We start from the raw sequence: 20,230 nt of genomic DNA, 5'->3' as shown, positions 1-20,230 counted from the left end.
CCCAAGTGGATGTACAAAGCAAGCATTAGTTAAAGAATGAATAATTGTTAATTTTCATTTTGCCTATAATATCAAATATCTATTGTATACTTCTGTTATAAAGTTTTCAATCAATAAAGCACTCAAAAGCAAAAAAACAAAAACAAACCGGTTTGGAACAATATATTGCTGCGCCCTAATCCTGTTCTCTCACTTCCATACAAGTATGGAAGTGAGAGCTGGACCATATAGGCAGCTGATCGCCGAAGAATTGATGCTTTTGAATTATGGTGTTGGAGGAGACTCTTGAGAGTCCCATGGACTGTAAGAAGATCAAACCTCTCCATTCTGAAGGAAATCAGCCCTGAATGCTCACTGGAAGGACAGATCGTGAAGCTGAGGCTCCAATACTTTGGCCACCTCATGAGAAGAGAAGACTCCCTGGAAAAGACCCTGATGTTGGGAAAGATGGAGGGCACAAAGAGAAGGGGACGACAGAGGATGAGATGGTTGGATAGTGTTCTTGAAGCTACAAACATGAGTCTGACCAAACTGCGGGAGGCAGTGGAAGACAGGAGTGCCTGGCGTGCTCTGGTCCAGGGGGTCACGAAGAGTCAGACACAACTAAACGACTAAACAGCAACAACAATCCTGTTCTCACAATGGCCTGTCAATTGGTCCTGGGAAGCCAGTAGGTGCAAAAACGCTTTCCCCCCTTCTGTGATCTTCAGAAGCTAGTACTGTATATAGAAGCACACTGCCTTTGACACGAAGTGGTACCTAGTCATCTGGGTCAGTAGCCTTATCCTCCCAAAGGGTTAAATACGCTTCCAGCCTGTAACAATGCCTCTGCCCTTATCCCACAATATATAAGCTTAGAAAGACACGTGACCAGTGTTACTGAGAAAACCAACCAACCCTGGTTATTTCATGATCGCTATTGCAGGACAGCTGTTTTGCCAGATCGTTTTTTGACCGCTGACAATTCAGCAAGGATGTGATTTGTTGGGTGGGCAGGTCCCCAGGCAAGTGGATCCAGGGGGATATTGCACACTTCATAATTTGCAGTACATTTTGGCATGTATGTGAAGGAAGTACATAACCCAGAGAGCATTTGCATAGCGAGTTTCAGTTCAGCTGCACAACACTCTGTATCTTTGAATCTTTATTTGCATCAGCCACCAGCCATAGCAATAAAACACACAATACGATATGCAAAAAAAAAAAAAAAGATAAAAAAGTCAATTATATAAAATACGTTTTGTGGGGGTCAAATAGTGGATCTTATTCTAATTGCCCTGGCTAAAAACCTTGCAACCTTTGCTGTCACCTGCTCATCTTGATCTGCCAAGAGAAAGGACAATGTGGCAATCGCTGGGTGACCCAGAATGGACAATAAAAGAGGGGTGATAACCTCATTCCTCAAGTCTTTATAAAAAGTGCAAGTCAAAAGGACATACACCACCGATTCGGTACTGCCATCTCCACAGGGACATAGTCGTTTTTCGTGTGGAATTTGTTGGAATTGTCCCTCAAGTACAGCCAAAGGCGGTATATTCAATCTTGCGAGAGTAAAAGCGCGTCTATATTTTAGAATTGCTAAATTATGCAGCTAGGGTGCCAAAGACTCGAGGTGGGTGGGTGGAAAATAGTCATACCACGGGCAAAATTTCATTATTGTGGCCAGACTGGTCTGTCAGCTGCACAACACTGCAGAAGTGAATCACGGCAAGTGGAATTCGGGGATTTTACTGGTCCCGAGCGCTTTCCCTGGGAGAACTCGCGCTTTATAGCTGAATTGGAGCAAATGGCAACCTGCAGAAAACCTAATTGCTGTTTGCTCCAATTCAGCGGCAGAACGTGGGTTTACCTGGGGAAAGCTCTGGGACAAAAATAAGTGATCAGAGACGGACCTGGAAAACCCGAACCTGTGCCTAGAAAGGCGAAGGGAAGGTAAGTAAGGATGAGAGCTCTGTGTTCCTTCACTTTCACTGCCAGCTGTAGGCTGCCTACACATCTGGTTTCTGTCTCTGCAGCCACCTGAGGGCGCTATGTCATCTTTCCAGCTCCCCTAAAGGAAGACTGCTGTTCAGTGGGACTCCTGGGTTTTAAGTATGTCCATTGAGATCCAACCACCCCCTAGCACAGAGGAAGTGAGCAGCCGGAAGCCAGGGATTTATTGCCTTGCTTGGATTACTTTAATGCAGTTAAATGGCACCAATCTAAATCTCTGGTTCCATGCTTGAGGTTGAATCCTGACAAGACAGAAGTACTGTTTTTGGGGGACAGGAGGCAGGCAGGTGTGGAAGACTCCCTGGTCCTGAATGGGGTAACTGTGCCCCTGTGCGCAGCTTGGGAGTCATTCTGGACTCACACCTGTCCATGGAGGCACAGGTCAATTCTGTGTCCAGGGCAGCTGTTTATCAGCTCCATCTGGTACGCAGGCTGAGACCCTACCTGCCCGCAGACTGGCTCGCCAGAGTGGTGCATGTTATCTCTCGCTTGGACTACTGCAATGCGCTCTATGTGGGGCTACCTTTGAAGGGGACCCGAGACCATATAACACCAGTCTTGAAAGACCTACACTGGCTCCCAGTACGTTTCCGAGCACAATTCAAAGTGTTGGTGCTGACCTTTAAAGCCCTAAACGGCCTCGGTCCAGTATACCTGAAGGAGCGTCTCCACCTCCATCGTTCTGCCCGGACACTGAGGTCCAGCGCTGAGGGCCTTCTGGCGGTTCCCTCGCTACGAGAAGCCAAGTTACAGGGAACCAGGCAGAGGGCCTACTCGGTAGTGGCACCCGCCCTGTGGAACACCCTCCCACCAGATGTCAAAGAGAAAAATAACTACCAAACTTTTAGAAGACATCTAAAGGCAGCCCTGTGTAGGGAAGCTTTTAATGTTTAATAGGTTATTGTATTTTAGTGTTTTGTTGGTTAGCCGTCCAGAGTGGCTTGGGGGACCCAGCCAGATGGGTGGGGTATAAATAAATTATTATTATTATTATTATTATTAAATAGAGACAGTGTGCGGGCATCTGTGGGTGACATATATTTTTGTGATTATGGGGGGGAGGGGTTTAACTGTTAAAAAGTTTTAAAACTCTCTTTTAAATTGTAACTTGCCCTGGGACGAAGGGCTTGGTAATAAATTTCAAAGAATCGTAGGGTGGGAAGGGACCCCAAGGGTCACCTAGTCCAACCCCCAGCGATGCAGGAATCTCAACTAAATCATACATGACAGATGGCCATCCGACCTCTGCTTAAAAGACTCCAAGGAAGGAGAGTCCATGACCTCTCAAGGGAAACTGTTCCACTGTTGAACAGCTCTTACTGTCAGAAAGTTCTTCCTGATGTTTTGTCGGAATCTCCTTTCTTGGAACTTGAAGTCCCTGGTTCGAGTCCTACCCTCCAGAGCAGCATTTAAGATGATGATGATGACGGCCTCGGTCCTGTATACCTGAAGGAGCGTCTCCACCCCATCGTTCAGCCCGGACACTGAGATCCAGCGTTGAGGGCCTTCTGGCGGTTCCCTCATTGCGAGAAGTGAGGTTACAGGGAACCAAGACAGAGGGCCTTCTTGGTAGTGGCACCCACCCTGTGGAACACCTTCCCTTCAGATGTGAAGGAAATCAGCAGCTATCCTATCTTTAAAAGACATCTGAAGGCAGCCCTGTTTAGGGAAGTTTTTAATATTTAATGCTGTATTGTTTTTAACACTCGATTGGGAGCCGCCCAGAGTGGCTGGGGAAACTCAGCCAGATGGGCGGGGTATAAATAATAAATGATGATGATGATGATGATACAACCATATGCAGCCAGTCTGTGCAGAGCCTCCAATGTAGAGGGAATGCAGACGTAACAATGCATTTGCAAATGCATTTGGGACTTGGGGGACTCTGGCAAAGCAGAACAAAACTGCACCTTTGGTTGTGCTATCCTAGCGTAGCTAGACTCAGATGTGCCTTCCTCACAACTCCTGCATCCTTCTATATTATCTCCCTTTCCACTTCCTTCACCAACTGATTAGCTCACTGGTCTTCTAGTACGGCAGTGACGTTAGCATGGTTGCTTTAAAAACAAAAATCCATCTCATGTCCGCGTGCCTTTGCACGGTTTGCTTCATTGACTCTTTCAATTTGCCTCCGACCTTCATGCATGATCCTGAGGCCTCCCTGTGGCCAAACCCATTCAACCCCTATAAAACATGTACCCACCTTTGAAACGAGTTGCAATAGTTTATACAGGGTGTTTTTGAGCTGGGTGTTTGACGTCGGGGGGAAAACGTGCACCAGAAGTTCATGATAATGGTGAAGTCCTTGGTGGATTTTTCCCAGGCAGCCCTAGGAAGGAGAGTAGAAACTTATTTTATTATGTTAGTTTACAGGACAGGCTCAGGCTGCAGCAAGCATCAGATCTTGTAGCGTTGGGTGCAAAACTGCTGAGAGTCACATGTAAGAGTCACAAAACTGCTGAGAGTCACACCCTTTGATCTTGAAATTCTGCTCCCCAATTTGATGTTATGAGGCCAGGCTAAAGGCTCCTTCAGGGTTTTAACCACTTCTCTTGTAGCAATTCTATGTCAGGAGCTCGTCCTACACTCGAGTAGGACCCTGATAGAGACACATGCCCGACTGACATGTTCTCTCCCTCCTGGTCATTCGTTTGGGAGCTTCAAAAGCTTTCTTCAGCCCAAACATCACAGTGACCGATGCCAACAGACATCGGCACACTTAGGGATTGGCAGAATCTTCGCAGTTGCCTAACAGACCTCATCAACTCAGCATTTTGGCTAATCTACTTTATTTATATATAAACACATATGGAGCACTTCAACATGGCTCCCTCTCTCTCTAGCATCAGACAGCAAAAAGAAAAAGAAGAAAAGACAATAGTCCCACTTCATGGAACACAGTAACACAAACATCCTGTCTTCGTCACTTCCCACTCTGTGGAGTCAAAACATACACCGTCATGTGATAGACAAAAATCCCATGACTGCAATCATGGAGAAGGAATTCTAACATTCTAATGCATGGTGCTAGATGCTGTAAAGTTAGTAATTGTGTTCTTTTTATTTTGCTGTTTTTCTTTCTTGCACTGTAATTAATTTCATTTGCTTTTCACAGAATTAACGTAGCAATGCAATAAAATGCAATGCCAGAATATCATCACTTGACGATACTGGAAACGTTAACTAATATACGAGCAGGAATTACCAAAGGGATAGCTGATGGATACGGATAAAAGAAAAAACAAAAGCAAATTAAAGATAACTATGACAAAATCAGCAATAAGGGGTAATTAATTATCCAAGAAGGGGTGGGAAATCTTTTTCTTTCTTTTTTAAAGTGGAATAAAATTTGCTTAATCTGCTATGGATTTGTTAAAAATTTGGAAAACCAATAAAAAAATAACTGGCAAGAAAAATACAAGGCAAGAAATAAAAGCAGTGGAAGAAATAATACAAATTTAATAAATAATAATGACAACAAAAGCAGCAATTAAAAAGCAATGTGGATCTGCTGTGGACCACCTGAAGGAAACTTATAGTCCACAGGCCATGGTTTAGGAACCAGGCCTTCCAGTGCCAGAACCGAAAACACTCTCAACACTTCACTCATCCCTTGGGTTTGTAAGAAAGAGTCTGGATAATTATATAGTGTGTGGTATAACAACTTTCTTTCTGCCTTCAGGGAATCATTTCCACATCTAAGTGCTTGCCAAGGAAACTCTGAGTGTCTGCTGTGGAACTTCCTGGTTGTTGCTAAGCTTTGTGGAACGAGTTCCAATGCACGTTCTTGGTTTGGAAGAGGGCACTGTGTCAAGCCTCTTTGGGTCTTCTCCATGTTACCACAGGGAATGACCGTGACTTCAGGGAAACACCCAACGCATATTGCGTTGGAACATCCGTTGTCTTCCAGCGAGATCTATTCCCAGTTGACAAACTAATGCTATGTTTCCAGCCAGGGAACCCAACTTCACCCAGAATGCAGTTTTGATAGCATTATCCTAATTGAAACTGAGGGTGGTGGGGCGGGGAGGTAAAAAAAATAGCTGCTGACTATTGCCAACTTAGCCTGGTTGCCTTTGCCCTTAACCTGAAGCCAAATGGAAGCGACCAGGAATCCTTTTACAAATCTGTTGTTGTTGTTGTTTAGTCGTTTAGTCGTGTCCGACTCTTCGTGACCCCCTGGACCAGAGCACGCCAGGCACTCCTGTCTTCCACCGCCTCCCGCAGTTTGGTCAAACTCATGCTGGTAGCTTCGAGAAAACTGTCCAACCATCTCGTCCTCTGTCGTCCCCTTCTCCTTGTGCCCTCCATCTTTCCCAACATCAGGGTCTTTTCCAGGGAGTCTTCTCTTCTCATGAGGTGGCCACAGTATTGGAGCCTCAGCTTCACGATCTGTCCTTCCAGTGAGCACTCAGGGCTGATTTCCTTCAGAATGGAACGGTTGGATCTTCTTGCAGTCCATGGGACTCTCAAGAGTCTCCTCCAGCACCATAATTCAAAAGCATCAATTCTTCGGCGATCAGCCTTCTTTATGGTCCAGCTCTCACTTCCACATATCACTACTGGGAAAACCATGGCTTTAACTATACGGACCTTTGTTGGCAAGGTGATGTCTCTGCTTTTTAAACAAATCTGTTATGATATCTTTAATAAAACATTCTGCTCCCCTGTTCCACTGCCCAAAAAATTCAGGGCATTGTCGATTACCCCTCAACAGAATTACAGTTCCCAGAAATTCTTAACAAACTACAGCACCCAGAAATCTTTGAGGGAAAGAATGTGGTTCAAATGTCCTTTAAAGGAATAGCATGTACACAGCCTTAGTCTTTAAGGTGCCACAAGACTCCTGCTGTTTTTCAAGCAGAAACTAGCAAATTCAGGTTGTGCAGTTAAAGTGGATTTGGTGCTCTTGTGCAACAAACACACTCGCCCCCCCCCAAAAAAAAAGAATCTTGACTCTTTTTGTGGTTAGGAACTTGACAGGAAAATGAAAGCTGAGGCGTTAACTTCCTGGGAGGCAAGTTGGAATGAGTTGTCAATAAATGACAGACATTTATTAAATTCCATGCAAACCTTGTGCAAAGAAATCAGGACAACGCTCAGTAAACAGGCTGTCTAGAAGTGACTTTTGTTGTTTTTGAAGCAATAGACTAATGCCCCTCTGGACAGGCTTTCTCATTATTTTTTACTGACCATATTGTCTTTTAAATTAATTTGGGGAAAATTACCGGGGGTCTGCTGGTCAAATTATGAAATACGTCTGTTCCATGCAGCAGTCTCCCTAGCCTCCTTCGGTGCCCTGTGCATTGGGGAATGTGTGACGGCTGACTCATCTTCCCCTCATTCAGGCCTCACAGACTCTGACTAAGTTCTCTGGGCCGACTCTGAAGGTCAGGATCTGGTCTTCAAAAACTGACCAATTAAGGAAAGCGCCAGCAGAACAGGAGGGCCCGGGTCGGTGTCCGGACATGGGCTGGTTCCTCAGGGTACGTCCCAAGCACAAGGGCCCTTTCCTTAAGCAGTCTTGCGTAAAGTTACAGTAGCCTGTGGCGGTGACCCCTGAAATACTTTGGGCACTCTTTTCATGTTGGGGTGCCACTTTAGCGGCAGACCAGACTCTGCCCGCATCAAGGAGCTGGGTCGCTGGCATTCTGAGGCGTACAAGGGTTACATTCGTCCTGGCACGCCATCCTTCTTGTTGTTGTTTTGTCGTTTAGCCATGTCCGACTCTTCATGACCCCATGGACCAGAGCAACCCTGGCACTCCTGTCTTCCACTGCCTCCCGCAGTCTGGTCAGACTCATGCTGATAGCTTCGAGAACACTGTCCAACCATCTCGTCCTCTGTTATCCCCTTCTCCTTGTGCCCTCCATCTTTCCCAACATCAGGGTCTTCTCCAGGGAGTCTTCTCTTCTCATGAGGTGGCCAAAGTACTGGAGCCTCAGCTTCAGGATCTGTCCTTCCAGTGAGCACTCAGGGCTGATTTCCTTAAGAATGGATACGTTTGATCTTCTTGCAGTCCATGGGACTCTCAAGAGTCTCCTCCAGCACCATAATTCAAAAGCATCAATTCTTCGGCGATCAGCCTTCTTTATGGTCCAGCTCTCACTTTCATACATCACTACTGGCTGCAATTTAGTTTTCTTGCAGGTCTGCCCAGCTTGAAGATATGGGTGGTGGGACATAGCATCGTTCATTGGGCAGCCTATGCATGACTGAGGCCACAGCCTTGACATCCACCCCAAGGTACATGTCTATTGAATGGGCCGGCGGGGCATGTGTTGGCCCGCCTTGATGCCCATGCTGCTGAGGGCGGCAGCTGCACACGGACCACCAAAAGTTTTGGTTCTGCACCTGGGAGAGAACGACTTGGTGTGGGGGAAAGGCATTGCCCTGACCCTCGCCGCCAGGGCAGACATCAAAAGCTTGCAGGCCATGTACCCAGCAATGACCATCTGCTAGTCCAATCTCCTTCCCCGCCTGCGCTGGAGAGGGGTTAACAGGCCCTCTTGCATCAATTATGGGGTGCAGGAAATCAACAGGGCCATGTGCAACACCATGCGGCCAACTGGCAGACTCTCTATTCCATATCCCGCCATCAGAGTGGAGAAGGGCGGGCTGTTTAGGGCTGATGGGGTGCATTTGATGCCCCTGGGAAATGAGCTTTGGCTGCAAGGCCTCAAAGATTGGGCGGACAGGTGTTTGTTCTTCAGCAGTGAGTTTCTTGGCGGCGAGGCCCCTTAGGGCCTCGGGTTGTGGTTATAAGGCCTTGGCAAGGTATCCTTTAGGGACGCGGTTGGCGCTGTGGGTTAAACCACAGAGCCTAGGACTTGCCGATCAGAAGGTCGGCAGTTCGAATCCCCGCAACGGGGTGAGCTCCCGTTGCTTGGTCCCTGCTCCTGCCAACCTAGCAGTTCGAAAGCACGTCAAAGTGCAAGTAGATAAATAGGTACCACTCTGGCGGGAAGGTAAACGGTGTTTCCGTGTGCTGCTCTGGTTCGCCAGAAGTGGCTTAGTCATTCTGGCCACATGACCGGAAGCTGTACTCTGGCTCCCTCGACCAATAAATGAGCGCTGCAACCCCAGAGTCAGCCACGACTGGACCTAATGGCCAGGGGTCCCTTTACCTTTACCTATGGTATCCTTTAGTCTATTTTCAAGTTGGGGGGGAGGCATTTCATGCACCCCCACGCACTGGCATTTGCAGGGCCCATTCAAGGGTTGATTGTGGGAGTCCCTGGCCCTAGAGCGGCAGCATGTAGGTCAAACTCCCGGCGGAGGTAAGGTGGGAGGGCACGTTGTGTAAGTTTGTCCTTTACAGTCCCCTCCCACTGCACCACATTGCCCTGCACATCCTCTGTCCCTGACGGGCTGAGAGGGTTACATGCCAAGGCCTGTGCCAAATTTCCCACATTCTGAAGTTAAATAAAGTTGTGGCCAGTTTGAACCCATACTTTGGTCTCTTGTCTCTCTCTTTGGGGGGTAGGCTCCACGGACAGGGTTCAGCGCGTGTGCTCACAAAAACACTTACCATTTTATTATTGTCCAACGAATCTGGATCACATTTGTCTCTGCATTCAATCCTCTGCGGAAGTGAAACACTCGTATTTGCCTCCTTGGGGGGGGGGGGGGGATAAAGAGAAACTCGGTGTAAAGATGTATCTTGAGCAGGCCTGAAGCCCCACATCGGGTATTCCTCCTGCCTTGCGTTCCACCTTACAATCTCTCTTTCTCACCTCTGTTGTTTCATTCACCAACATCTCTCAGCTTTCAACGAAGATGGACCCAGATAATAGGGGCTCCCCCATTTAGCATCTCTGCTACCCAGTTACAACTGCTGCTTTTTGCATAGTATCTGAAATTATGGAGGGGCTGAGCCTGAAAGTGCAGTTCAAGTAAACCCTACTGAACTTTGGTTCTGTTTTGAAATTATGCTGAACAGGTGATCGTGCCCTAATATATATAGGGTGGACGACCTCAGTACTGGAAACCAGGTACTCAGTACTCGGGGTCCTTCTGTCTCCCACCCCACCAGCCCTGCTTTGCCATAGCTGTCAACCTTCCCTTTTTTTGCGGGAAATTCCCTTATTCCAACACCGTTTCCCACTGCTTCCTGCTATCCCAGATTGTTAGATATCCCGTAGACTGTCCCCTGAACAGGTGAGGCTGCTGATCCCTTATTCTCGAGGCTGCTGATCCCTTATTTTCAAATCTGAAAGTTGACAGCTATCTGCTTTGCACCTTGAGTACTTTTACCTGGATGATATGCACCTTTGAGCTCAGATAATAAATAGCAGACAGTGTTGTGGGGCAGCAGCACTCACCTGGCCTCTGTTCAGTTGTGTTGCTGCTGCATACTGGGAGGTAGAGAGAGGTAGGGGTGAGATGGCAGAGAGGGTGGTGCCGCGGTGCAAATGCAACAGGGGGATCTGTTCCTGTACTCCTGCCAGTGTCTGTGTGCACCGTGCCAACCTTTCTGTTCCCCTTCTGCCTCCCAGTAAACAGCCACCACATGACCGGCGGTCAGGTGAATGGCCTGTTCACCACACTGTCTCAGACCCTCCAAGTGTCCCTATTTTCCAGGGATAATCCCAGTTTTACAGAACCCGTCCTGGATTCTGATTTGATCCTGGAATGTTCTGCTTTCCCTTAGGACATCTCTATTTTCATCGGAGAAATGTTGAAGGGTATGGAGTTATGCGACGCCTGAGCCAATGAGATAAGTAACTATATAGAGCCTTTAAAAGATATCTGAAGGCATCCCTGTATAAGAAAGTTTTAAAACATGTTTTATATTTTTATACAAGTTGGAAGCCACCCAGAGTGGCTGGGGCAACCCAGTCAGATAGGCGGCATATAAATAATAAAATTATTATTATTATTAAGGAATAGGATATCCCTATTTTCACCGGAGAAATGTTGGAGGGTATGTTGTCTGCTCTTGCTGGTAATGCTACTTGGTTGCCTGGAGGGAGGGTAATGAGGTGTTTGTGTGTGTAGAAACTAGCCTAACTAGCCTCAGGTAATATATTCAGGTTGTTTGCTTGGCCCACCTTTGTCTCTGATCCCACCCACCATTGACATGAAGGTTGCTCAGAGAGGAATGCAGCTTACAAGCTAGAAAAGGTTTGCAGCAAGCATTTCCTGTGGTTTGAGAACGGTACCTGTCAACATGTCACTTTCGTTATGTGTGTGTTTGCCAGATCATTCCCTGTTTGCCCCTAATATTGGAAACAGTCCAACGGATCTTAGCTACACATCTACACATAGCCGTGTGGGCATTTGAACCCTGGTCTCCCAGGTCCTAATCCGACTCTAACCTCTGCACCACACTCTCTAATGCTGATGGCAGCCCTTCTCCCTTCTAGAGTCGCCTGGTTCTCCTTTGCATCTAGTTACTCGAGAGCAGGGGTGGCCAGGCTGCGGCCCTCCTGATATTGTTGGACTCCTCATACTTGGCCAGCAGTCAAGGACGATGGGAGTTGTACTGGCTTAGAGTGAGCAGATTAGAAACCATCCAAAGATATAAGTCCAAGCTCTAGATCATTATGGTTTGGCAGTCCACACTAAGGTCCAGTAAGGTTAAAACCATCTGAAGCATTAGGCTGCATCTGAGTGGTGGAATTTTAATTGTTAGTCGCAGGCTTCCTCAAATTCGGCCCTCCAGATGTTTCTTGGCCTACAACTCCCACAATCCCTAGCTAGCAGGACTAGTGGTCAGGGATGGTAAGGAGTTGTAGTCGCAAAACATCTGGAGGGCCGAGTCTGGGGAAGCCTGTTTAGAGAATGGTAAAAGTATGGAGTTTCCGCTCACAATCATGTGAAATCGAGGACCAATTATGCTGCAATATTAGAATATTAAACGGGGGGAAACAAACAAACAGCAATTGCTTCACCTCACAAGGTTTCAAAACGAAGAGGAACAAGAGAGAATGCGAAACTTTTAAAACCACATGTGAGGAGGAGTTGCCGTTTTCAAAATGTGCTGGGTCAGACTTCACTGTTTATTCATCGCTGTGAAGAGAGCCGTGGGAAATGTTCCATGCAGTTGTTTGTGTAATTCTTAACTCCCTGCTAAATGTCACTGGATAAAGATGCTAGCTTGTCATGTGACACAGTCAAGTACCTTGTGTCACATCCTACACAGTTGAATGTCTTGAGACGGACATGTGGCAAGGGTGGAGAAACTCAACAAGACAGGGATGCTATATATAACAAATGCAAAGAAAACTGGTGTGCGCATGTGCCCTGCTTTCTTTTATTTCACCGATTATTGAAAGGTATTAAAGCTGTCAAAATCCTTTGCTTAGGGCAGTTCCCTTCAGATTGGCTCTGGGGGTGCTGCCCTGTGGCAGCAGTAAATAAAGAGGGTATTTATGGCCTCGGCTATTATTTAAACCAGTGTTTACCAAACTTGCATCATCAGCTGTTGTGGTGGTGGTTTTTTTGGACTACAACACCGATCATCCCTAGCTAGCAGGACCAGTTGTCAGGGATGATGGGAAGTGTAGTCCCAAAACAGCTGGCTCCCCAATCTTGAGAAACACTGATTTAAACTGATCCCTGCCTGGGGACAAACTGAGGGGAGTGGGCCTTCCTTGACATGGGTAACTGAAAGTGTTCGATATTTAGAAAGGACAATTTAATACCAGAAAATTCTGGAATGACTTTATAGGAGAACATTGCTCATTAACTATTTTGTTGTCCTTCTCCTTCTCTTCTCCACTTGTGCCGGGGGCAGACTTTGCTAATCTTTCGTAATATGGCACCCTCTGCGAGGCCAAAATTTGGCGCCCCCAAATGGATTGTCTCAATTATGGATCTTTCTCCATTTTTGTGCCCCCTCAACTTGTGGCATAACACCCTAAATCTGGCACTACTTGTCTACACCAGCGACTGCCAGTGCAGAGCCAGGGGGTGGTAGTGACTCTGGATTAAGGCTACAATCCTGTGCACATTTACCCAGGAATAAAAGCAACTGAAAATAGTGGGACTTACTTTTGACTGAAGTAAACATGAATAGGATTGCACTGTAAGTAACATGGAACTTATGTATGTGGTCTGAAGATAATCACTACCTCGTGTCTCTCGTTAAAGTAGGGGTGTTAGTTGTCCTCCAACTATTATTGGACTCACAACTTCCAGTAGCCCCAGGCAACATGCCCAATGATTAGGGTGATGTGAACTGGTGTACCAGTGGTAGAGATGGCTGAATCCATCTATTTCAGTTTTTCTTTTTCCCAGTCAGATTCAGTTCCCCAGAATTCCACACACATCATCATGAAACTACACCAGCGTTTTAGCACTGATTCCTCCCAATATACACATGTTTGCATGCAGTTTTGCCAAATACATCTTTTGTAGAACAATTTTGGAACGCTTCAAACTCCTTCTCAAGGGGACAACATTGGACACGATCCCTTCTGGCTTTGGCTACCCCTTTATTTGGGGCTGTTTTTAGCTGAGCCAACTGCCTGTGTTTTAACGGTTTACGGCAGCGGTTTTCAACCTTTTAGAGTCCATAGCTTCCTTGACCAACTACAGTGAAACCTCGGGTTAAGTACTTAATCCGGAGGTCCATACTTAATCTGAAACTGTTCTTAACCTGAAGCACCACTTTAGCTAATGGGGCCTCCCGCTGCTGCTGCTGCGCTGCCGGAGCACAATTTCTGTTCTCATCCTGAAGCAAAGTTCTTAACCTGAAGCACTATTTCTGGGTTAGCGGAGTCTGTAACCTGAAGCGTATGTAACCTGAAGCGTATGTAACCCGAGGTATCACTGTACAGTTGTACCTTGGTTCACGAATCCCTTGCAACGCGGAACGTTTTGGCTCCCGAATTCCGCAAACCCGGAAGTGAGTGTTCCAGTTTGCAAACATTTTTTGGGCGCCGAACGTCCGACGCGGCTTCTGAGTGAGTGCAGGAAGTTCCTGCAGACAATCCGAAGCCATGCCTTGGTTTTCAAACGTTTTCGGAAGTCGAAGAGACTTCTGGAACAGATTCTGTTTGAGAACCAAGGTACGACTGTACATTCTTTCTGCAGCACCCCTGTGGGGGTCAGGAACCCAGTCGTGTCACCCCTTGCCTGCAGAGCCAGCAGCCCCTCACCCTTTTTCAAACACCCTTGTGGAGTGTTCCCTCAGCCTCCTCTCTTCTCCCCTCTCCTTGGGAGTCCTCTGGGCAGCCGCTGCCCCTGGTCTCTGACCTGCCCCCCCTCGTCCCAAAGCGAGGTGCCTCCTCAAACTGCCCCACAGGGGCCTGGGAAGCACCCCCTGGCCAGCCCCAGAGGCATCATTTGCCTGGGGAGCTTGTAGCCACGGAGGCTGCGACAAACAGCTGTGCAAGCCTTTGGGAGGCAGAGACAGGAGAGGGCATCAGAGGAGGGAGGGAAGGAAAGAGGGACAGAGGCCAGTGTTGCCCACGGCACCCATGTCCACCATTCAAGGCACCCCAGGGTGCCACAGCACACTGGTTGAAAACCACCAGTTTACAGTGCTGCTGTTTTAGAGTCGCACTCCTCCCCTTAAATTGTTTAATCTTCTGCCAAGAGGAATTAACCAGGTGCCTTCTGTGCCAACTTTTAAATGTGTGCAGAATATCTTTCTATTCTGCCAAGCCTATGCAGGCAATTAAGAATATTTCCTTCCACAGTGGTTAATGGATGTCTGTTTTTTTGTTTTTCTTTTTTTATATGGATTTTGTTGTATTTAATTTTTATTGCTACAAACCACTGACATACTTTTAATGATATAAATATTTTTATGAATAGAATAATAATAACTAAAACTAGTTTTATAGGAGTGCCCTGCCAGATTATGACAAGTTTTCAGCAGCTGTATAAAATGACTATGTTTTACTGAAATGGATAGAACAGTTTTATGTATAAGCCACTTTATGAGGGTTTTCTCTGAAAGACAGTATGGGGGGATTAATTAAATATAACTAAATATAAATGCAAAAGAGTGGCTCCACCACTAGGGATGGGGGAAGAAAGTCAATCTAGTTCTCATTTACAGGTGAATCTCCCTAATCTGCACTTTCTAAAACCATATGAGAATGAAAAGACAGCCATCCTTTGAAATTCTTTGAACTTCTCCGAATTCTGCAATGCCAACCTGGGCATAAAAATGCATATACTGAAGTAAAGTGTGAGTATAAATGCATAAAATGGTGAAAATAACATATCATAAATGCTTCATATTATGGGAAATTGGTTTGCAAATAATAATAATAATAATAATAATAATAGTAATAATAATAGTAATAATAATAGTAATAATAATAGTAATAATAATAATAGTAATAGTAATAATAATAGTAATAATAGTAATAGTAATAATAGTAATAATAATTTAATTATTTGTACCCTGCCTATCTGGCTGGGTTGCCCCAGCCACTCTGGGCAGCTTCCAGCAAATATAAAAGCATAATAAAACATCAAACATTAAAAACTTCCCTAAACAAGGCTGCCTTCAGATGTCTTCTGAAGTATGCATTTACGTATCTCCTTAACATCTGATGGGAGGGCGCTCCATAGGGTAGGAGCCACCAGCAAGAAGGCCCTTTGCCTGGTTCCCTGTAACTTCTTTCCATAATATATCAGTGCAAAATTGCATACAAACTGCTGGTTGCACTAAAATGCTGGTGGATTTTCATGAGGACTTTGAAAAAACAAATTGCCAACTGAGGTGGAAATGTGGAGAACTGTACTTCATAATTAAAAAAAAGGGAAGACACTGAGAAAAACTGAAATGGATAGATTTGGCCATTCATCTCCATCTCTAAACCGCAACCTTTCCCCTCTAGGTCACTTTTCTGTGAAGGATGCTCAATCATGAAACGCCCCACAACTGAACTTTTCTGAACCCTAAGCCAGTCTGGGGAACAGAACGGTTCTGCTTTCAGGCTAATTGTCAGTGTCCGTTCTTTGCTATCCTTTAATTCATTTCCCTACCAAACTCATTCCAGCCCTCCACTGGCATGTGTCCCCAATGTTTGCCAATTCAGGATACCATTTCATATGCATCTGACAAAGTGGTCCAGAAAAAGCATAGGCCATAATAAACCGGCCTTTAAAAGTGTCACGATGCAAAGGTCCTCGCTGTTGGAGCTCTGTCGTGATCCATGCTCCTCTTTGGAACCTCAGACCGCTTTGCTGAGCGAAAGCGGGGAATTCTATTTTTACTCACCACCACCACCTTCTCCTCTAGCCTCAGCTTCCACAACTTGCTGAGTATCTCCTGCGAGGCATCTTTGCAATCCTTCCAGAAAGGCTTGTTTTCCCTGGGCAGCCTCATCCCCCTGGAAGCCGCAACCAGTAGCAGCAAGAAGCCCAGAAGCCAGCTTGCCCTGAGGTTCCTTGAGTTGTTCTGCATCTCTGAGGAATTCAGATAGAGCCTGGGATGATTCACGAGGACTTGCCTTGAGACTGATTGTTTGAGGAACCAGGATCCCTCTATTTATATTCTCTGCCACAGGTTGACTCAGGCAAATAGTGGGGATTTCCCTTCTGGGCCTGACAGGTGGGGATTGTACTACAACTGCAGTGATGTCAGGGAGCAGAGCTAAGTCCAGCAGATCCCATTCATGGTGACAGTGACACTGCTAAGTCCACTGGAAGAAAAGCAGAAGTGATACCGTGGTCTGGGCACTCCAGTGTGGATTGTGGGTCACCTCAGAAATTGGTTCATTTGCCTAATGGGTTCAGAGCGTAGGCATCTCCAAGCAGGGTGGGCAAAGCACAAAACTCCCTTTTTTCTCCCTACCTGCACACAGAAAATCCAAATCATACATCATCTTATACCTATGTCAGAAAATTATCCGGGAAGAGGAAACCAAGAAGCTGGTCTTCTATTTCCCCAGCTCCCACCAGTCCCTCAGCGCCCCTTTCTCCACCACACATACAAAACCCTCCTTTAAAAAAATAAAACAAAAAAATAAATAAAGCCCCTGTTATTTTCAAACCAGTCAAAAAAATGACAGGCAATTGCAAGTGTAATAACATTGCTGGTGATGTGAGCACATGACGTCATAGAATCATCCAGATGCAGATCAATGTCAAACATGTCTTTTCACAAGTGGCCAGGCATGGTGAGTAGTTGTTGTCTCTATCCCGATGTGTTGATGAACTAAATAAAGGAATAGCAAGCGGTGGAAAATTTTGTCTGTTTTTGTGGGTGCTTTTTGAAGTTGACAGGTTTATTCCTCAGCTGAAGCAACAGTCCAAACCTGACCATATCGTGAGTCGAGGGAATGACGCTCCCGCTCCTCCAGTGCGTTATCTCTAGATGCACTGGCAGTAAAAGATGAAGCAACAAGTCTTTAAAGACAACATCTTGGTTAGCATCTTAAATAAGTTCAATAGGGCTAAGGCTGGTGGCGTATTCAAAGGCTGATCTGTGAAAAAGGGTGGTTTCAGAAAATAAAATTGTCCCTAGGGCATGGCCACCACACGTGGAGATAAGTCCCAAGCTCGCCACAAGATCTTCAACAGCTTTTTTTGGTGTACTTTCTGTAATCCTAATACCCAAGTCCTATCTCCTGCCTTTCACCAGTTTTTTAAAAAACAGAAGCCTACAAGCAGAGCAATAAACACAATAACAGAGTTGCTCGTTCAAATGTTCACTCTGGTTGCATCCAGATGACCTTTTCATTGAGCATTTTTCCTGATTTGTTTGCAGGAAGGTTAGATGATTTTTGCTATTTATTGAGCACACATTCTGCTTTGTTTTCAGGAAGCTTAGATGGTGCCAATATTTTTCTACACTTTCCAGTGCATTCACCTTCACTTTCCTTATTGCAAAAAGTCCAGAAAGAGGGTCTGTTGTGCAAGAGCAGTTATCACCTGAATTTTCCAATATGTGAATTGAATTCTACATGAAAATAGTGACAATGTGGAAGCTCCCTCTGTTATTGGCTGAGGGGTTTGTTTGCCACTGTTGACAGAAGTACTGTTTTCATCTCAGAGCTCTGGATAGCTTCTCTTTTCCTTTCAATTTTCAGTGTTCAAGCCTAAAGGGTTTAAAGTTTAGCAGTATCATATTGAATTAAGCTCAGAAATTAACTACCGTAAAAATGAATGGGAAGAAGAGCAATATAAGACAATGGAGCACCCATTTTTGCCACGTCCTAAATCAGCTGAAGTTTCTGAACTGTCTTCAATGGCAGCCCAAGGGAAGAACATTATAGTTGTCAAATTAAGAATTCAAAATTCAAATGAGGACCTCAAGTGAAGTTACAGGGAACCTGGCCGAGAGCCTTCTGAAGAAGCATCTCAACCCCCATTGCTCAGCTCAGACACTGAGGTCCAGCTCCAAGGATCACTGCGAGAAGTGATGTTACAGGGAACCAGGCAGAGGGCCTTCTCAGTAGTGGCACCCGTCCTATGGAACGCCCTCCCATCAGATGTCAAGGAAATGAACAACTATCTGACTTTTAGAAGACCCCTGAAGGCAGCCCTGTAGCAGGAAATTTAAAATGTTTGATGTTTTATTGCAGGCATGTCCAACAGGTAGATCGTGAACTACCGGTAGATCACTCGATGTCTGTGGTAGATCACTGGTAGATGTTTGATCACAACTCTCATCATTTCAAGCCAACTTAGACAAGGGTCAGGAGTGATGGAAGTTGTAGCTCAACAACATCTAAGAGCCCAAGATGAAAGAACAGTGCTGTAAAGTGAAATGGCCCAGGTCTAAATGCTTCACAATATACATTAGAGAAGAGGGAGATAGATAGAGAGATTAGCAATAGTGGAAAGGGTTTCAGGGGCCAGGAGTTGGCTTCACCTGCTGAGCAGCAGCCTGAAAGAGCAGAAGGTGAAGTGACTCCACCTACTGCTGATCAGCCTTCATGCTTCTGATGGGAACCACCTGGTTCCAGCTTTCTTAAGCAGTGCTTCCAGCCTCAGTCAGTTGCTGGAAACATTAACATTCGTTGATCCTGACCAGATCTTGCTGCTTCTTGCTTCTCATGACCTTGCACACTCGGCTTTCTTGACCCCCGGATCGTCTGACTACGCAAACTGAGGTAACTCCTGACCTTAGGACGGGATAGTACAAACAAACTCTACTAACACCAAACACTGTTGTTAAAACGGAAAGGGGGCAAACCATCACAAGAGGTTTGAAATTTTGGGAGGTTGGACAGTTACAATGGACTCGTTTCAGTGGTGGGGTGCACACTTTAATTCCTATTTATTTATTACTATTAAAAGGTAAAGGGACCCCTGACCATTAGGTCCAGTCGTGGCCGACTCTGGGGTTGCGGTGCTCATCTCGCTTTATTGGCCGAGGGAGCTGGCTTACAGCTTCCGGGTCATGTGGCCAGCATGACTAAGCTGCTCCTGGCGAACCAGAGCAGCGCATGGAAACGCCGTTTACCTTCCTGCCGGAGTGGTACCTATTTATCTACTTGCACATTGATGTGCTTTTGAACTGCTAGGTTGGCAGGAGCAGGACTGAGCAACAGGAGTTCACCCCATCTCGGGGATTCGAACTGCTGACCTTCTGATCGGCAAGTCCTAGGCTCCGTGGTTTAACCCACAGCGCCACCCGCGTCCCTCATTTATGATTATTACTTTGTTGAAATAAAATAATAATTATCTCCCTCCACTGAGCTCCGCTGTAGCTGGCAGCACATGCCTCTGACAAAGAGGCATGGGAGAATTAGGGTAAAAAACTACGTTTAAGGCGAGGGACAGGAGAAAATTGATGCATTGTGTAGAGAAAGTGGGTCACGGTATGATCCTATGTATGTTGACTCGGAGTTAAGTTGCACTGTATTTGGTCGGATCTTCTCTGTTGTACCTGTGCATAGGATTGCAACCTAAATAGATGTTTTGCCTCCCTCCATCATACTAGAGCTCAGTGAAATTTAGTAGCAGTAGATACAGGACAGAGGAAAGATGATGGTAGCCATTGGCTTAGCAGGATTCACAAGGTGCTTAAATTAATCTGAAGAAGAAGAAGAGGAGGAGGAGTTTGGATTTGATATCCCGCCTTTCACTCCCCTTCAGGAGTCTCAAAGTGGCTAACATTCCCCTTTCCCTTCCTCCCCGACAACAAACACTCTGTGAGGTGAGTGGGGCTGAGAGACTTCACAGAAGTGTGACTGGCCCAAGGTCACCCAGCAGCTGCATGTGGAGGAGCGGAGATGCAAACCTGGTTCCCCAGATCACGAGTCTACCGCTCTTAACCACTACACCACACTGGCTCTCTTATCTGTGGAGGATAAGAGCC

The 20,230-nt window shown here is 46.0% G+C and overlaps 1 protein-coding gene and 1 long non-coding RNA gene across 5 annotated transcripts in view; one reads left to right on the top strand and one right to left on the bottom strand.

Moving 5' to 3' along the window:
• Window positions 1–20,230, bottom strand: part of IL23A (interleukin 23 subunit alpha) — a 38,958-nt gene that overhangs the window by 1,229 nt on the left and 17,499 nt on the right. Inside the window, exons 1-3 of one of the 3 annotated variants that reach the window (XR_013836029.1) lie at window positions 10,317–11,690; window positions 9,524–9,607; window positions 4,196–4,321 (exon numbers count right to left, since the gene is read on the bottom strand). Coding sequence is in view for 2 of the 3 variants with exons in the window: in XM_079966438.1 (XP_079822564.1) it covers window positions 4,196–4,321; window positions 9,524–9,607; window positions 16,181–16,366 (396 nt within the window). In the remaining variant the exon portion in view is untranslated. Of the gene's footprint in view, window positions 1–4,195; window positions 4,322–9,523; window positions 9,608–10,316; window positions 11,691–16,180; window positions 17,428–20,230 lie in introns of those variants that run through there. The other 2 variants (XM_079966438.1, XM_079966439.1) reach the window with 2 other exon arrangements.
• LOC307210511 lies at window positions 11,686–19,376 on the top strand. 2 transcript variants are annotated; one of them, XR_013836044.1, is made up of 3 exons: window positions 11,686–13,024; window positions 15,008–15,139; window positions 15,960–17,149. It is a non-coding gene; the product is annotated as an uncharacterized lncRNA (long non-coding RNA). The 2 variants fall into 2 exon arrangements; XR_013836043.1 differs by lacking the exon at window positions 15,960–17,149 and adding an exon at window positions 18,941–19,376 and having other exon boundaries at window positions 11,687–13,024.

The sequence above is a fragment of the Podarcis cretensis genome (genome assembly GCF_951804945.1).
Source record: "Podarcis cretensis genome assembly, chromosome: 2".
In the NCBI taxonomy this organism is placed as follows: Eukaryota; Metazoa; Chordata; class Lepidosauria; order Squamata; family Lacertidae; genus Podarcis; species Podarcis cretensis.
Note: the sequence above shows the minus strand (reverse complement) of the source record. Positions and strands in the feature narration are given on the sequence as shown.